The following is a 15,504-nucleotide window of genomic DNA, read 5'->3' as shown; positions in this document are numbered from 1 at the left end:
GGTATGCACAAACCATTTGTCATCTTGACAAAGTGATTTTCAGTCACCACTGGGACACCTTAAAGACATCTGAAAGGTTGGCCTTGACCACCAGCATTTCTCACAGCTTATAAGGGGCCCTGGGGGACTGAGCACACAACCTGCTTTTGGAAATGACTCCTGCGGTGGTACCTCTTGATAGATGCAAAGGGAGCATGATATATCAGGTGCCTTTAAGATCTTTGCTAGCAGATTATATTTACCTAAGTGTGGTGCAGAGATAGCATCTTGTTAACCCAATTAATAAGACTCCGATGTCAGAAAGGGGATTGTGCCTGCTTGGAAGCGCACAGCGCTAGAAAAGCAGCCACAGATGATTTTGCTGTATGGGACAACCCTGTCGTCTTTGAAGAGCAAGGACTTGGGCAGCAATGCCACCTCTGTAACCAGGTGGGAAACCCTGAGGAAAGGTGATCTGAAAGCCAAGGTCTTCATACCATTAGCATAAGAAGGGCTCTAGGACTTTATGTTGAGGGCGCTAAATGCCATGCAAATATGACACTCTCAGTTGAAGAAAACTAAGAAACATCCATCAAAGGACTTAGAAAATTAAGTTTTGGTTAACTGCACCTCATTCCATAATAATAAGCTATAACTGAGGGCAGCCCCTACCAGGAGATGGTTACTATGTCCTGGATGCGACTGAGACCCTTAGCATTTCATGTCTGCAGGCACCAGCCTTTGCTTCAGCTCCTGACCAGTCTGACAGCCAGCTCCTCCCTGACTCATCCCTTGTACAAAACCCCACCTGAGGTGAAGGACTTCATGTTTGGGGCATTTAGTCTCTACTGAAGCATGACTGGAGACGGAGCTACCATGAAAATCACCCTTCTCTGCACAATATAGGGCATTCTGTCCCACATGGGCATCCTTGTCGAGAGGTCTTCATTGCCATTACACTGGAATGCCTTCATGACCAAGCCTCTTCACGACTCGAAGAGGAACACCTTATCTGTCTTGTCAAGGCTGCTGCGTTTTGCATGGACTATTTCAACACTGTTCACTAGCCTAGAGAAAACCAGGATCTTTCCTGAGAAAGAAGAGATTTCATCTTTGCATCCATGACTTTTGACATACTGTACAATGACCTGATTTTCTCTCATGCTCTCAAAGTATTAAGCAGCATGATAAAAGAGGAGACACTAGGCTCATCCACAAGTGACTGCTGCTTGGGTTTTGAAAGACAAGATTTAGACACTGAATTCCAAACGCAGGTCAAAGCAGCAAACTCTGAGCAGTACAGGGTAAAGTACTTGGCCCCAAAGCAGAGAAAATTTTAGGGTAAAGCCCAGTATTCAGCAACTCCTGTCAGCTCTCTGCTTATCATATTAGCGGTATGAAATCCCCATCCTGAATTGAGGAGACAAAAGAGTTAACATGGACTGCTTGGGAAAACAGTCCAAGCTGAACACTACCTAGTGAGTTAACTGAAATCCCTTGAGGGTAACAGTACCTTAGGGCCATAGTCACAGGCTGTCCACAAACACACAAGACCAATAATAAGCCTCTAGGAGATGCTTAAAATCCTTTCAAACCTCTGGTTTCAAACTCATACTTGGCTTTCCTAGAGTCAAGTCACATCTGTGCCCTGTCAATTAAAGCCCCATCTCAGTATTTTTTATGCTGTCCTGCACATAAGAGGTAATGCCCAGCAAACAGATTGAAGCTACCGCCGCATCTGTACAGATGGCTGAGCTCCAACGAACCTCCCTTTTGTTGTAGATGATTTGCTTTCTTTTCCCCTTTTGGCTGCAACGTTTGTATGCTTCCATATGTGGGCTGGTTAATTATGCCAAGAAACCTGATGATATCATAGATATTCTTTTTATACTAAAATAATTATATACAGTTTTAGGTACTAAATATGTCCACTACTTGTAACAACAAGTACATAAAGCCAGTCCAATTTCTTACTATCATGGCCTAGAGTTCTGGATATTTTTAAAAATTTCCACTCCAGATTGATTTTGGGTCAAACAGTCTTTGCTTGAGGATTAGAAACCTTGCCAAGTTTGAATTGGACATATACAGATATTTTTCCAGAAGCCATATAAATTGCAGGCTTCTTCAATCTCCTCAGCATTTTCATGTTTAAAAGGCTGTGATTCAGCGTAGGTGCACAATGCTCCTTGCTATATGGCCGCATCAGCAAGTTTATCCAGAAATGCCTGATGAGCTTAGATCATAGAGAAAGCAGGCTTCTGTTAAAAAAAGAAAAAAGTGGCATTTTTTTACATTGTTCCATTGTGAGCATTTTAAAGTGTAACAATTTTAATTGTCTAGCAGTCTTTATCCAGTGCTTGTAATGACAAGACATCAACCAAGTCTTAGTTTCTGGACTAAAAAGCTTGTCGCTTTTTTGCCTGTTGACATATTTTCTTCATTTATTATTCATTGACATAATTTTCTTCATTTATTTTAATCAAAAGCGTATGTCAGATCAAAGAATCGATCCACCTAACCTGGTTAACTGCCCTGGCTGTTATCTCTTACTGAGTATCTGGGGAGGAGGGGTGCCAAATATGAAAATGATCTACTGTGCACTGCCACACAGAAAAGAAAATATGATCAACAGCAAATAACCACCAGTCTCCCTGTGGTATGAAGAGGGCTAGCTGCCCTATCAGTGCTTTGGGTCACACAGGCAACCCTCTAGCTAATAGCCTTATCTGAGACTGTACTATCCAGTTCTTTCCCTCACCAATGATTCCCAAGCAGCACAATCTGGAGGTGTTTCACTAAGTGGCAAAATCAAATCATAGCCATTATGTAGCCTCACAGCAGCTCTTCTCCCTCTTTCCCAAACCATGCCTCAATTACACATAACCACTCAGACAGAAAAAAGGAGGAGGAGACAACCTCAGGACAATCAAGGTCTGTAATTCTTCAGTCACTAATAAATCATAAGACAAACCATGAAAACAGATGCAAATGTTGCAACCAGAAAAACAGATGCCCATCAAAATAAATTTCAGCAGTTCAAAAACCTTGTGATAGATCCAATTCCAATTGAGGCTACTTAATGTAATGAATTAAAATATGCCAGGGACCATTAAAAAAAAAAAAAAAAAAACGCAACATTTTTAGACTACAGGTCATTGGAAACCTGATCTGTCTCACCAGTGCTCTAGGAAACATGGGTTCGTATCCTTTTGGGTGAGGAGAAATGTGAAGCTGCTTCTTCCATACTTGAAGCAAGTCCTTTGGGTAAGAAGGAGACATTGAGCCCAACCATGCATGGCAGAAAAAGCAAAAGCAGCACTAAAGAGGCAACCTGCTTCCTAGGCACACACCAGGATCACACATTGTGGCACCCCAGTGCTGAACAAACCCTACTTGGTTTCTTGGTTTTGGTGTACAGTAGAAATGATGCCATTCAGCTTTTCAGTTCTGGGGTAGTTAGGGACATTCAGGTCAATGTGGTGCACAGAGAATTTTAAAGCTGAAAGGAAAGGGTTTAGGGAGTTGAGGACTTGCATCAAGTATCCAATATGTGAGAAGTTTCAGCATTGCCGGTTGGGTTTATGCACCTGCACGGCTGTTGAGCACAATGTCACCCCTGTAGAAAGGCCAACGGTTGCCTAATTGAGCCAACCCTGCTCCCAAGCAAACGGACATATAGACGTGTCAGTACAGCTCTATACCATATCAGACTCCATATTAACACTTGATAAGATTTAAAGTGGACTTGGTCCACTTTAGCTTTGAACCCAGGTGAAGACGTTTGTTTAAAACCAGGACAAGAAATTGGTGTCTCGAATGGTCAGTGAAAATCTCGTTTTTTCTGTTTCCTTTCCCTGATTGCCATTTGAACACATGCCCTTGCTTTGTGCCTGCAAAAACAAACAGATCTCCAGCCCCAATGCTATTTAATAGCACTGCCTGTTGCTGCCGCACAAAGATATAATGCTTCCCTCTCTGAAACGACTAAACTACAATAGAGAAAACGAGAACTACAGACAGGGCATTGTAGAGAATTGGTGAGGAAATGTATGTAACAATAAATGAAGAGGATGCAAATGATAAATGGTGCGTGCAGACGTTATTTTTTCAGTGAGGTAGTGGGAAAGTGCACAGTCCTAGTTTAACTGGGTGCACTAAGAGGATTTCAGACACAGAGGGGAGCAGATGGAAAGAAACAGGGAAAAGAACTCCGAGAAACAAATCTGAGAGGCAGAAAAGAAAACCACAAAGGAAATCAAGATGTTTCAGAGAGGCAGAGAAGGTCAGCTCTTAACAAAAAGGACAAGAAGGGCTGAGGTCCTCACTGTTCTCTGACACGGAGCTCAGCAGTTGATTCAGCCGGATGCAAAATGTGGCATGGGGCTAAATCTGACAAATGGTCAGACCAGGAATGTTTTAGCTGCAGCTTAATGCATAAGATGAAGAGGCCAAGAGGCCTCAGAGGAAGTAATTACAGCAGTTATTAGGTACAATATGAAAAAGTACCAGTACGATAGTCATTTTAATAGTAGTAATACAGGTAAAAGCTTTTATACAATATTGTTTTTTCTTCACAATAGCCTTTTATTTGACCATAAGCTTAATATAAAAAGGTTGCATTTTCATTTGATTTTTTGGTTGCTGCTTAATATTTTTCTTCCCTCAAAAATTTCTATTAAAACATGATTGGGAAATAAAACCAGATATTTTGTGGGGGAAAAAAATATCTATTTTTATATAGCAACACAAAGCAGAACACTAGAAATACTGACATGGTGAACCACTCACTTGCAGGACCATAATTCTTAAAAAGACTGTTAACAACTCAATGGAAGAAACTTGAAAGCTAATAAAAACTATATACAGGTAACCGTATGCTTTTAAAATGCCATTTTGATATTGGACCAGCTCTTTAATAATGTTTTTCTTATTGGCAATAAAAAGGTGCTTTAACTTAGACTGATCCATTTTGCACTTATTGTAGATACATTCCAAAGACATTGACAACTTATATTACATTTTTCCATTTAGTTCATGGCATTTCTGTGCCCTTGGTATTTTTTCCATGTATTATTTATACATTTTAAACATGTTCTTTTGTACTTGAGCTTTCTGATCCTTTAATTATGCGAAAGAGGACCTCATTTCCTTACTTGATGCACTGGATCCTCATCATCACTACAGTGTCCTATCACCAGCTCTCTTCCAGTAGCATTTTGCCAAGACCTATAATCAATTCAGCACGGCGTGCATATTTATGTTTGCTCAGTGCAGCTGCCTCTATGTTAGAAATGTGCAAGTGGTGAACCTTCACTATCCCATGTGGTCTGAGAAGAACATGAAATAGCTTCTTCAAGTCTGCAGATTTCCCGAATGGTTTAATCACAAGCTGTCACATATGACTGTGCTACACGTCTCTGAAACACATGTTATGAAGCACAGAAAGCACAGCAAACCCAATGCAATCTGCCATGCCAATCTCACCCACAACGCAGAGCACAAAGCTTGTCTGAAGCAGACTGAGCTGCAGAGAGTTGGGCACAAGGGAAGCCAGGAGAGCTGACCTGGCAGTCAAAGTCCTTATGGAGGTTTGGTGTGCTGGCGCTGTTTTGTAGTACAATAGTACTGACGCTCTAGTACAGGCCCAGTGTGCATTTTGGAAAGGTTTACTTTGGAGTAGATCCAGCCTGTTTCTCAGCCTGAACACCCAGTAGGAGCAGGAGCCCCTCTTCCAGTTCAATTCAATAGAAATCATGGAAAAGTTGGATGGAAAGGACCAATGGGCAAGCCTACTGCTTGAAGTGGGACTGATGCCAATACAACACTTTGATCTGGGAGAAATGCAGCCTGTCTGATCTGAGACCAGGCTGGCCATGTCTGCATATGGGACTAGACTGACCAGAACATTACCTCAGTGTTGCTGATGGAAACTTAGAGGATCAATCTAGAATAACCACCTTCTGCCATCAGTAATTTAGGTCAGAAAGACTAGAGCCTTGACTTGCACACAAGTACTGCATTTTTACCGCAATTAAGAAAAAGTGCAACCAAATGAACATTCCGCTCATCCTTCAGGAGAGACTACCAAGGCAGATCAGCTGCAGAACAGGCAAAACTAACCACCTCCAGCTCTTGATTTGATTCAATTCTCAGTTACAAAACGATCTTTGTATACACACACACAGATACTTGGTCTCTCTGACAAAGCACACATGGGACAGTCAGCTGCACCAGACACAGAGTTTCGACTGTTTTGTTTTCTGTGTCTGGCGTTGGATATTTTTTTCTTCATTTAAGAGATGGCATGTACATCTGTACTTTAAAAAAATGGATAAAAACTAATAAAACCTTTCATCATGTAGGGGCATGTTTGTGTTCCAGGATCCCTTCAAACACTGATCAAAACAATGTTCCCTTTTGCAGTAATATAGGGGTGAAAATTACCAGTACACTACTGTATCTTTGGCTTTTTTGTCTCTTTGTTTGTTATTTTTGTGGGTGAAGAGAAAGCTGATTATATTACACAGTCATAAAGACCAAGAATATTTAAATTGAAAGAAGATGCAGTCTTGGTAGGTTCTGTAGTTGATGTATGCAATCTATTGAAATTATATTAAATAAAATAGGTATGAAAGAATTGTTTGATGGTTCTTTTTTTTAATATGCACTAGTCCTCTAAAAGTCATCTGGGCCATATTATACCTTGACGCAACAACAATTGAATCCTGATGCACTAAAACATTGCCATCTCCACTGAACATGTGTCAAACACTTGCTGTCAGGCTAGCTATACAATTTCAGCTTGTCTACTGTGCCACAAGAATCAGCTTTGTGATGTATGTATGCTATATAGTAAAGAATCCCTGAAAACCCAGTGGCTTTCTTGCTTTAGCTTTCAACGAGGAGTGGGGTTGTTGAAGCGGTACATGGAGGACAAAGGATAGAGGTCTTTTCTCCCATTTTCTGTTCTGCTTGCCCTTGGTTTCCCTACTCATTTGGTTCAAGCTAGGTGGAACACAAGATCTTATAATTCTAAATTTAACATAAGTTTTTTATGAGCAAAGGTCAAACTCTACATTGCACATTTCGATTTAAAAGCGGAAATTTAAACTACAGAATGATGTTTCATGCCGAATAAAACGTATGCCAAGCAAAGCTCTGATTTCTAGTTTCCCAAGCTCTTGTCTCCAAACTTTTCTCAGGTTTCCAACACTTGGTTATACTTTCTGGCTCACATTTGTTTCCTTCTGTTCTGGATTTGGTGATAAAAGGTTGAGACATATGATTACCACTCCTCAGGTTCAGTTGGCAAGTTTGAGGCAGGGACATGAGGGCAGGGTGGGGGAAGGAATAGAGGGGGAAATAGCCCTGACTTAGATGTGGTTTTGTTAAGATCACCACTGGCTTTTATCAGCTGTTTCTTAACGCAACTCACTTGTTCCTACGTATTTAAAAATAAATAAAAACAAACAAACAAAAAAACTTCTTTCCCACAAAGATCACGCCAAAAATACTGCCCTGCAAAAGTAAGATAATTTTCTGCCTAATAAGGAAGGCTCTTGCAATGTAAAGCTCATTCTTACCTAAGGTGTAGTTACCTATATCAGTGTAGGTGCAACAGGGCAACAGACTTGCTTCTCACCTATCCCTTTCAGCTAACATTTTTGGACCATTCATTTTAAAACTATATCCGCTCCTAGCCAATGAATGGGTTATTCTTGGATCCCCGCTTGATTCCGGCAAGATATTCAGGGTTCATGTGGATGGTGATAAAGGAGGATGAAATTTATATTGTTCTCCTCAGCATTACCAGCACTACCACCCATCATCATTGTCACTGCTGAACTCATCTCACCTTCAAAAAACTCAGCACTCAGAAGTTTAAATTGGGCTAAGCTAATTCCATGCAGTTTTAATGCTTTTGACCTATAATTATGCACAGGTTCTCATTTCACCTATTTCTGACGGACTATAGCATTTTTATGTCTTTTCCATCCTTATGTGGTGTATATATTTCTTGAAAGCAAACGCCATAATATCAGGTGTGAGTCTATTTCTATTTTGAGTTTTAGATACCTTCCAGCCAAAAAGCTGTACCAACAAAAACTCTGCTGCACTTGGCCATTTACTGCACTGTACCAAAGTTGAACTTAAAATATTCCATGCCCATTTGAACTTGAAATATTCCATGCCCATTTCATATGCTGACATCTAATCAAAGGTTCCCCCAATATGCTGCTAAAAGCATTTTCTTAACATGTCAAAATGCTCAATATACATCTGTGCTACAGATAGTGCTGTTTGTGGTACATCTTTGTGTTTATGAACTAATACAAATTCACTCATGCCTCCATTACTTTCAGCCTAACTCTTTCACATATGAAATATATAAAATCTTAATCTGTTAGACATGACATGTTTCAAATCTTCTCGAACTGCAAAGGTGCATAAAGTGCTTCTAAAGATGGAAATAAACTTGCTTTTCACAGACAAGTGAGAATATTTTTAGAAGGGATTTTTTGCATTAGCTAGGTACAGTTATAATCCCTAGTGATCTTAAAGCATTTAATAACAGGAACAAAAGAATCAGTTTCTCAGACTGAACCAATATAATTCCCTTACGAATGCTGTGAAGATTATGCATCTTTATCTATAATCACCATGCCAGCCAGAAAAGATCTTTAAAACACAAACATTTTTCATTTAACTTCATAACCCACACAGTTTCACTGCTTTTTCACAGCTCAACAGGACATTAGATTTTTCTTATTATCAACACTAAATTAACAAAATAATTTTACAATTGTGTTCAGTAATATGTTTTACAATTTTTTTGGTACAACTAACTTCTTACTCTTATTATAACACTTGCCTTTCCTTGATAACTATATTTTTATTCACAGATTTGGGGTATTTAACCCTCATTGCTACTGCTTTCCATAGCTGGCATTCCTGTTCAGTTGGGCACCACTGCCTTTTAGATGGAGTCCTTCTGACCTCTTAGTTGGAGAAGTCCTTGGCTACAACCATGGTTGAAATGGGCCAGTCCATCACAGCATTCTCCAGTTTTTATGTTTAACAGCATACCATGTATTTGCACAAGGAAACAGGTACTTCCAATTACCTTCAGCCTGCTTTGCGCTATGCCCGTACCCCAAGTCCTGTGGAAACCCAGATGTGTTTCAGAGATATCAAGTCCTTGGAGATGCAGAACAACAGACATCCAAAGAGGAAGTGGCCAGAAGACACAAGCACAGGAGCCCTAACATTATTTCTCAGATAGCACCAGCAAATCATCATTGTAGTTCTCAAAACTTCTGGATCATAAAGTCAGCGTAATCTGCCTTTGCTCATCTATGTCTTAGAAAAAAAAAAAGTTTAGCTGAGCAGCCACTTCAAAAGCCTGCTATCGGTGCAGCCTGCCTGCTGTCAGAGATGCAAAAAGAAAACAAATGTGTTAATGCTGTGACTATCCTACATAGAGCCACTCATAAAGCAAATGTTAGTGAAGTGAAAAGGGATGGTTTTGTCATCAAATCATTAGACCAGGAGTTAGGAGGCCTGAGCTTTCATCGTAGTCCTACAAGAAATTCCTTGTGGATAAACCACAGTCTCTCTGTGACTTTGATGTTTTCCCCTGCAATAAAAGTGGTCATTTCTTGCGGTCAGCTGCAATTAATGATCATTTCTTTGGAGACTGAGTTTATCCATGTTTATCAAGTGCTTAGAGAATATTAGGTGAAAAGCAATACAGAATTACTTAAATGTTATAATAGTTCGCATCAAAACTATGTGCTTATAGATGCTTAAAATTACCACTTTTATGGTCATCATTATGACCTTAAATTTGAGGCATGTAAAATAGAAATTACGGATCTCTAAATTTTGACCTGTCAGAACTTATAACAATGAGTAATCCCATCCAAAACGCAAAGGCAAAAGGAGCTTTATCAGTCCTAAATAAAAGGTAAAATCTTGTAGACACTTTGTTAGCTCTTTGTTAGCTAGTAGATTCATAAAAGTTTAACACCAGAGACTTCACTGGACCCTCTCGTCTACCTGCCTTTGCACCACTGGCCACAGACTTTCAGCCGATTACGTCAGTGCAACTCACATATTCGAAACTAAAACATACTTCTCACTAAAGCATCATACCACATCACTCGAAGCTGTCACACAATGCAAAACCCAGCGCGATCCACAGTGACTTGCCCTGCTGCAGCTCTCACACACAGATCTGCAGTGTATATTTACACATAGATGCATACGCTCACTGAGCCTTACCTCTGCATCCTTATACTAACAGCAAATACCAGTGTTGATCTCCATACTCCAACAAATTTCAGTTTAACGAGTAGGAAGGTCCAAAACAGACGTATTTCATAGCAGGTGCAGTGCCTTTTTTTATTAGAAAAGCATTACCTATACACTAGAAGTGAATGATTTACTATGTGCTACAGGAAACTCCAGCACGTCCCCAGCCTGAATTCCCCTATCATGACTTCTCTTTCCACACCTTGCAACAGATGAGTTCATCTTTTCTGCTGGTTAGACTTGGTTGTCCCTAGAAGATCTCCACCAGTATCACTTCTATGCTCAAGATTCAGAGTTTTGTGTTATCGATAACTCAAAAAGACAAAACAGAACCTTTCATGTAAAGCATCCCAAAACCCAGGTTCTGTGTTTTGGGGGTTTTTTGTTTGTTTTATTTTCTGTTTTCTGCTTTGCTTTTAATCATTAACATGAAAATCAGTCTACCCTATCAATCAATAAGAATAAGCAACTTTGGGGTTTGGTCTTTCTACAAGGATTTCTCACTGATGTATAAGAACTTACATTAATATTTGCAGCCTTTGCTGTGTTATTGCAGCTTGCTCATGGCCTGCAACTTGCTCCTTTTTAGCGCATCTCCTCCTGGATGAGCACCACCTCTTGCTTTGCCCTCCCAACTGATATATCCAGGGAAGAGAAGGGAGTTGGAGATGGCTTCACTCCTGCTCCCTCCCTTGGGGGATGCATCCCCATGCCCCACAGGGCACAGCCTCCAGCATCAGCTCTCTCAAATTTTGACAACAAAAGACCTGGAAGGATGTTATTTAGATACTCCTCTTCTTCCCAGGGCCATTCAGAATTTTGTAGCTTGTGCTACCTGACAGTTTGCATTTGTGCTAAATGTATTACTGCTAGAGGAGGTCTGTCCCAATCCAATGCAATAATTCAGTTACTTGTTTTACAGTTGTTTCTAACACAAGTGCCCGTTGTTGAATTTTCTGTTCATGCTTGGACAGCAAGTGCTTCCTTCCTGCAACAGCTGATTAAGCTCTCTTGCGAGTCCACTGCTCACCCCTTACCATATGAACATCCATCAGGTTTGCCCTTGTAGAGGATGAAGAGCCTTCCAGAGAAAGTTTCTCACTGCATGGCTATTAAACAATCAATATTTCTAGTTGGGTAGAAGGAAACCTGGTTCTTTTTCCCCTCCTGGTCACAAATCACTGCACTGCTTTCTGCTCTCCCCAGACCTCTGATAATTGACCTTTTCGCTTGTGGCAGGCCTGACAAGGATTTCAGAAACTGGCTGTTCAATAAGTCATTGCTTTGGATGCTGCACAGTGTTAAAGTCAGTATCTCCAGATGTGTTTCCTTCTCCTCTACCAAGTCTTCCAGCTTCCATCTCAAGAAAAAGAGACCACTTTTATCCTTTGTCAGGAAAAAAACAAAAGCAGTAACAACAACAAAACCAGAGCATATCCAGCACAGGTAGCTATAGTTGCTCCCTAGGCATCCGTATTTTTAATGGCATGTAGTATTCTATGAGCATAGAAGGGAACCAAATGTCCTCATTTGCTGGTTCCCTCAAGTGAGCCCTTCAAACCACACAGATTTCTTACATCCCATGTTTTCTGCAGTTCTTCATGTTCATACACTAAAAGGGTGCTCATTGATTTAATAAGCCAAAGTCTAGAGAGATCTATAAATGTAAGTATTTTACCCTGATGCATTATTGCCCTGATGCCCGAGACTAAACTTCTGCTCCTTCACAGATAAATTGCTTCCTCGCTGGTTAACACCAGCTTCCATTAGCAAGAGTGGTGGCAGACATATTTAGGAAGGCGATCCATGATAAAACACAGCTTCATTTCTTTTCTTGTGTTCCGCTTGATTTCTTTACTCACCACATCCCATTCCCCTCCTTTTCCCATCCCTCTCTCCTCAGAAGAATCAATAACTTATTCTTTATCACTATTAGCTAAAAAGTTATCACCGAGTCTCACTTAAAATCTACTGAATTCATCGAGGTGACATCCATCAACTTCCAAGAGCATAAGATCAGGTTCACTGTCATTTGTTCCTACAGTTGTCAAAATTGCCTTCTAAAGGCAGCGTGAAACAATCCTTTAACTCTTTGGTAGAGTTAAAATAGCGATGGGTTTCTAGAACTGTTAATAATCTCAATAGCAGTAATGGAATTGGGGTTCTCGATAACATTTTGGTCCTAATGCAGAAAACACTCTGTGGATTCAGTTATTCTCTAACTTGTAGTTAGAGAACTAGTGATTTCTGTCTAGGTTTTACTTCTCATTCAACAGCAAATTAAGGTTTATGGCTTTCTCTTAAATATATTGTGAAAAAATTTATTTAGAACAACTATTTTTCAATAACTCCTAAGCCTTGGCTTCCCGAGCTGAATTGCTTCCAAAACGTTTTACTCTGAAGCATTCTGGCAGAATATTTCTCCCAGAAATGTGTATCAACACTAGTGACATTATTAACTGCTGAGTTCCCAGCACAAGAGGCAGTGTCATCCTCGGAATGAAGCACTTTGATACAAGCATCACTTGTGCTCCCGCTGCCTTCTCACTGCAGCCCGGACCGTCCCGTCGCAGCCTGGACCATGGCCCCTCATGCCCGTCCTTCCGTTGCCAGCACTTGGCACGAAGCAGGTCCAAGCTGGAAGCTGCAGCGTTTCCAAACCTCTCCCTTTCACCCTCTTTGCTAGGCAAAGTGCAAAGGCTCTCGAGCGCCAGAGCACCTCTGACGTTCTCCCCCCGAATTCACATGATAAATGCAGTTTCTCAATGTCACACTTAAAGTCGTGTACAACTTTGTGCCGAGTTTTAAAGTCAAAGAAATGACTGCCAGATCATGGATTGGATTACTTTCCATTACCTCAGCACGGAGATAACCCCGTGCTACATAAAGGCAACAGAGGGACCCAAGATTTGATTAGGTAAAACGGTCCCCCTGCTTTGTGCGGTTACTCTTAGAACAGGCCCAAATGTCCCTGTTATCTGCAATCCAGACTTACCAGGCAAATGCACATTATACAAGGGTTGTCTGTGATAAACGGTATCTGCAGAACTTCCCCTTCATTTTCACATTTTGCGATGGAACCTGAAATAAAAATTTTAATATATTGACGTATTTCAATTCCCCTGTCTGGTTTTGGAAGCCAGCCTAGCGGCTCCATTCCTAGCCTTCAGTTTTAACTTCTGCCTTACGTTGCATGTCTTAAGCCATGGAGGATGCTGGGCGCTTGCACAACCTACCAAAGGGAGCAGGTGAACGACCGGCCTTTCACCGGGGCACAAACCTAGACTTTCTTTGTGCCCCCGCTACTGCCAGGAAAGACCCTTTGCTCTTCTCGGGTGACGTGTGGAGAACAGTGAGCACCGCATGCAAAGCAGGGCACGTCCGTAACGATAGACCCAGAGCTCACAGGAGTCAGTAGGAAACTGTCAACTACGTGGGAGGGTTTGGACCAGAACCACCCACACAGCGTGAGTGCAAAGCTGAGCATCCTTTCCAGCACACGACAGCCCATGGGCAGACGAGTCAAAATTAGCAGTCTGGCTGTCAAAACGAATCACCCTGAGAATCCCTTTATGGCCACATCCCGGGGCAGCCTGTGCCGTGTCACGCCGGGCACATGCCGTGAAACCCATCACCCTTTTGCTGGCGCTGGAAACCCACCCGGCACTGCCCTGCACATCCAGGTGCCGCTAACACGTACACTCGGTGCCGGGGGGACAGAGAGGCTCCATCCCTGTTTTCCCAAATAAAAACCCACCGAGAAAGCCCCGCTCGGCGGCACGGCCGGCGGCAGGTGGGCGCCGCGGAGCCCCGCGTTACCTGTGAGCAGGGAGGAGGCCAGCGCGGCGGGCAGGCACAGGGCGCCCAGCAGGACCGCGGTGGCCGTGGCCGTGGCCGGGACGAGTCGCGGCATCGCCGGGACGCGCCGTCGGGTGGCGGAGCCCGGCAGCCCCCGGCACCTACCGGCGGCGGCAGCAGCAGCAGCAGGAGGAGGAGGAGGAGGGGTGGGGTGGGAGGAAGGGAGACGCTGCCCCGCCGGGGAGTCCCAGCCCACGGCGGCACCGGGGGAGGGGAGGTGCCGGTGCGGGGAGAGCCGCTGCCTGTCAGCGCCGGCCCCGCGCCCCCTCCTTCGCATCGCCCCCCGCCCCTGCCCGCATCCCTTCTTATACCTTCCTCTCCCCATAGTCCCTCCTCCGGCACCCCCCGGCCCGTGCCTCCCTCCCCGCCACGCCGGCTGCCAGCCCCAGAGCCCGGCTCCCCGCCGAGGCGGGGGGGACCCGGCCGCTCCTCCCCCAGCCCCCCTGCCCGCCCCCGGCCCCACCGAGCAGCGCCCGGGCCCCGCCGCGGCGCCCGGCGTCGGGGGGCTGCGCACCGGCACGGCGGGGAGCGGGCAGCGGCTGCGGGAGGAGGTGGAAGGCGGCGACGAAGGAAACGCGGATCCTCGAAGGGCTCCGGCCCGGCCCGTGTCAGCGCCGTGGGGCAGCGGCGGGCGGAGCAGCAGCGGGACGGCGCGGCAGCTGCGCGGACGCCCGCAAACGCCGCCAAACGCCGCGGCGGCTCCACTCGCCGCTGCTGCTGGGGGCTCGGGGCGCCCCCTCGCTCCTTCCCGCTTCCCCGGGGACTGCCCGAGGTGTGCGGGGGGCCGCCTCTTCCCGCCGCGGGGCCGGGCGCTCTCTGCCCCCCGGGCAGGGGGTACCGGCGGCTCCCTGAGCCTGACCTGCCGCCTCCGCGCGCCCGGGGGGGTTTCAGCCTTTTCGTGCGCGGCGCTTCCCCCGCGCAGGTCCCGGCTCCTCGGCGCGGTAGGTCCGGGCACGCCGCGCTCGCCGGCACCGGCGGGATGCGGCGGGGGAAGCGCGTTGGACACGGCGCATCCTCGCACGGCTGCTTCACGGGCCGCCTTCCCTCAGCTGCGACGCCTCGCTCCGGGAAATGAACACTCAGAAATAAAACTACGCTGTTGACAAGCTGTAAAAACGTCTTCAGATTTACACCCAGTTTCATTTCTTTTTTTATCCTTTTTTTAATTTTTTTTTTCAGGGGGAAAAGGATGGATCTGACTTACTCTTTCAAAAAGGCTTAAAGCGATAGCAAGGCAGGTATGTGACATAGGCCAGTATGTGCAGCACTACTTCAAGTATGTTTTACTTCCCAATAAGATTCAAGGCAATTAGATTTTCAGGTTCATTTTAAGACCAAAATCAAAATCCA

The 15,504-nt window shown here is 44.0% G+C and overlaps 1 protein-coding gene across 3 annotated transcripts in view; it reads right to left on the bottom strand.

Annotated features, from left to right (window-relative positions):
* BMPER (BMP binding endothelial regulator) overlaps window positions 1-14,420 on the bottom strand; it is a 150,422-nt gene extending 136,002 nt beyond the window's left edge. The window contains exons 1-2 of one of the 3 annotated variants that reach the window (XM_010226532.2): window positions 14,116-14,420; window positions 13,292-13,377 (exon numbers count right to left, since the gene is read on the bottom strand). In XM_010226532.2, the coding sequence (XP_010224834.2) occupies window positions 13,292-13,377; window positions 14,116-14,209 (180 nt within the window). In that variant the 5' untranslated portion in view covers window positions 14,210-14,420. Of the gene's footprint in view, window positions 1-6,171; window positions 6,275-13,291; window positions 13,378-14,115 lie in introns of those variants that run through there. The other 2 variants (XM_088521370.1, XM_088521369.1) reach the window with 2 other exon arrangements.
* Between the last annotated feature and the right edge of the window lie 1,084 nt (window positions 14,421-15,504).

The sequence above is a fragment of the Tinamus guttatus genome, unplaced genomic scaffold (genome assembly GCF_059628265.1).
Source record: "Tinamus guttatus ecotype Peru unplaced genomic scaffold, ASM5962826v1 Tinamus_guttatus_pri_ptg000119l, whole genome shotgun sequence".
Taxonomy (NCBI): Eukaryota; Metazoa; Chordata; class Aves; order Tinamiformes; family Tinamidae; genus Tinamus; species Tinamus guttatus.
Note: the sequence above shows the minus strand (reverse complement) of the source record. Positions and strands in the feature narration are given on the sequence as shown.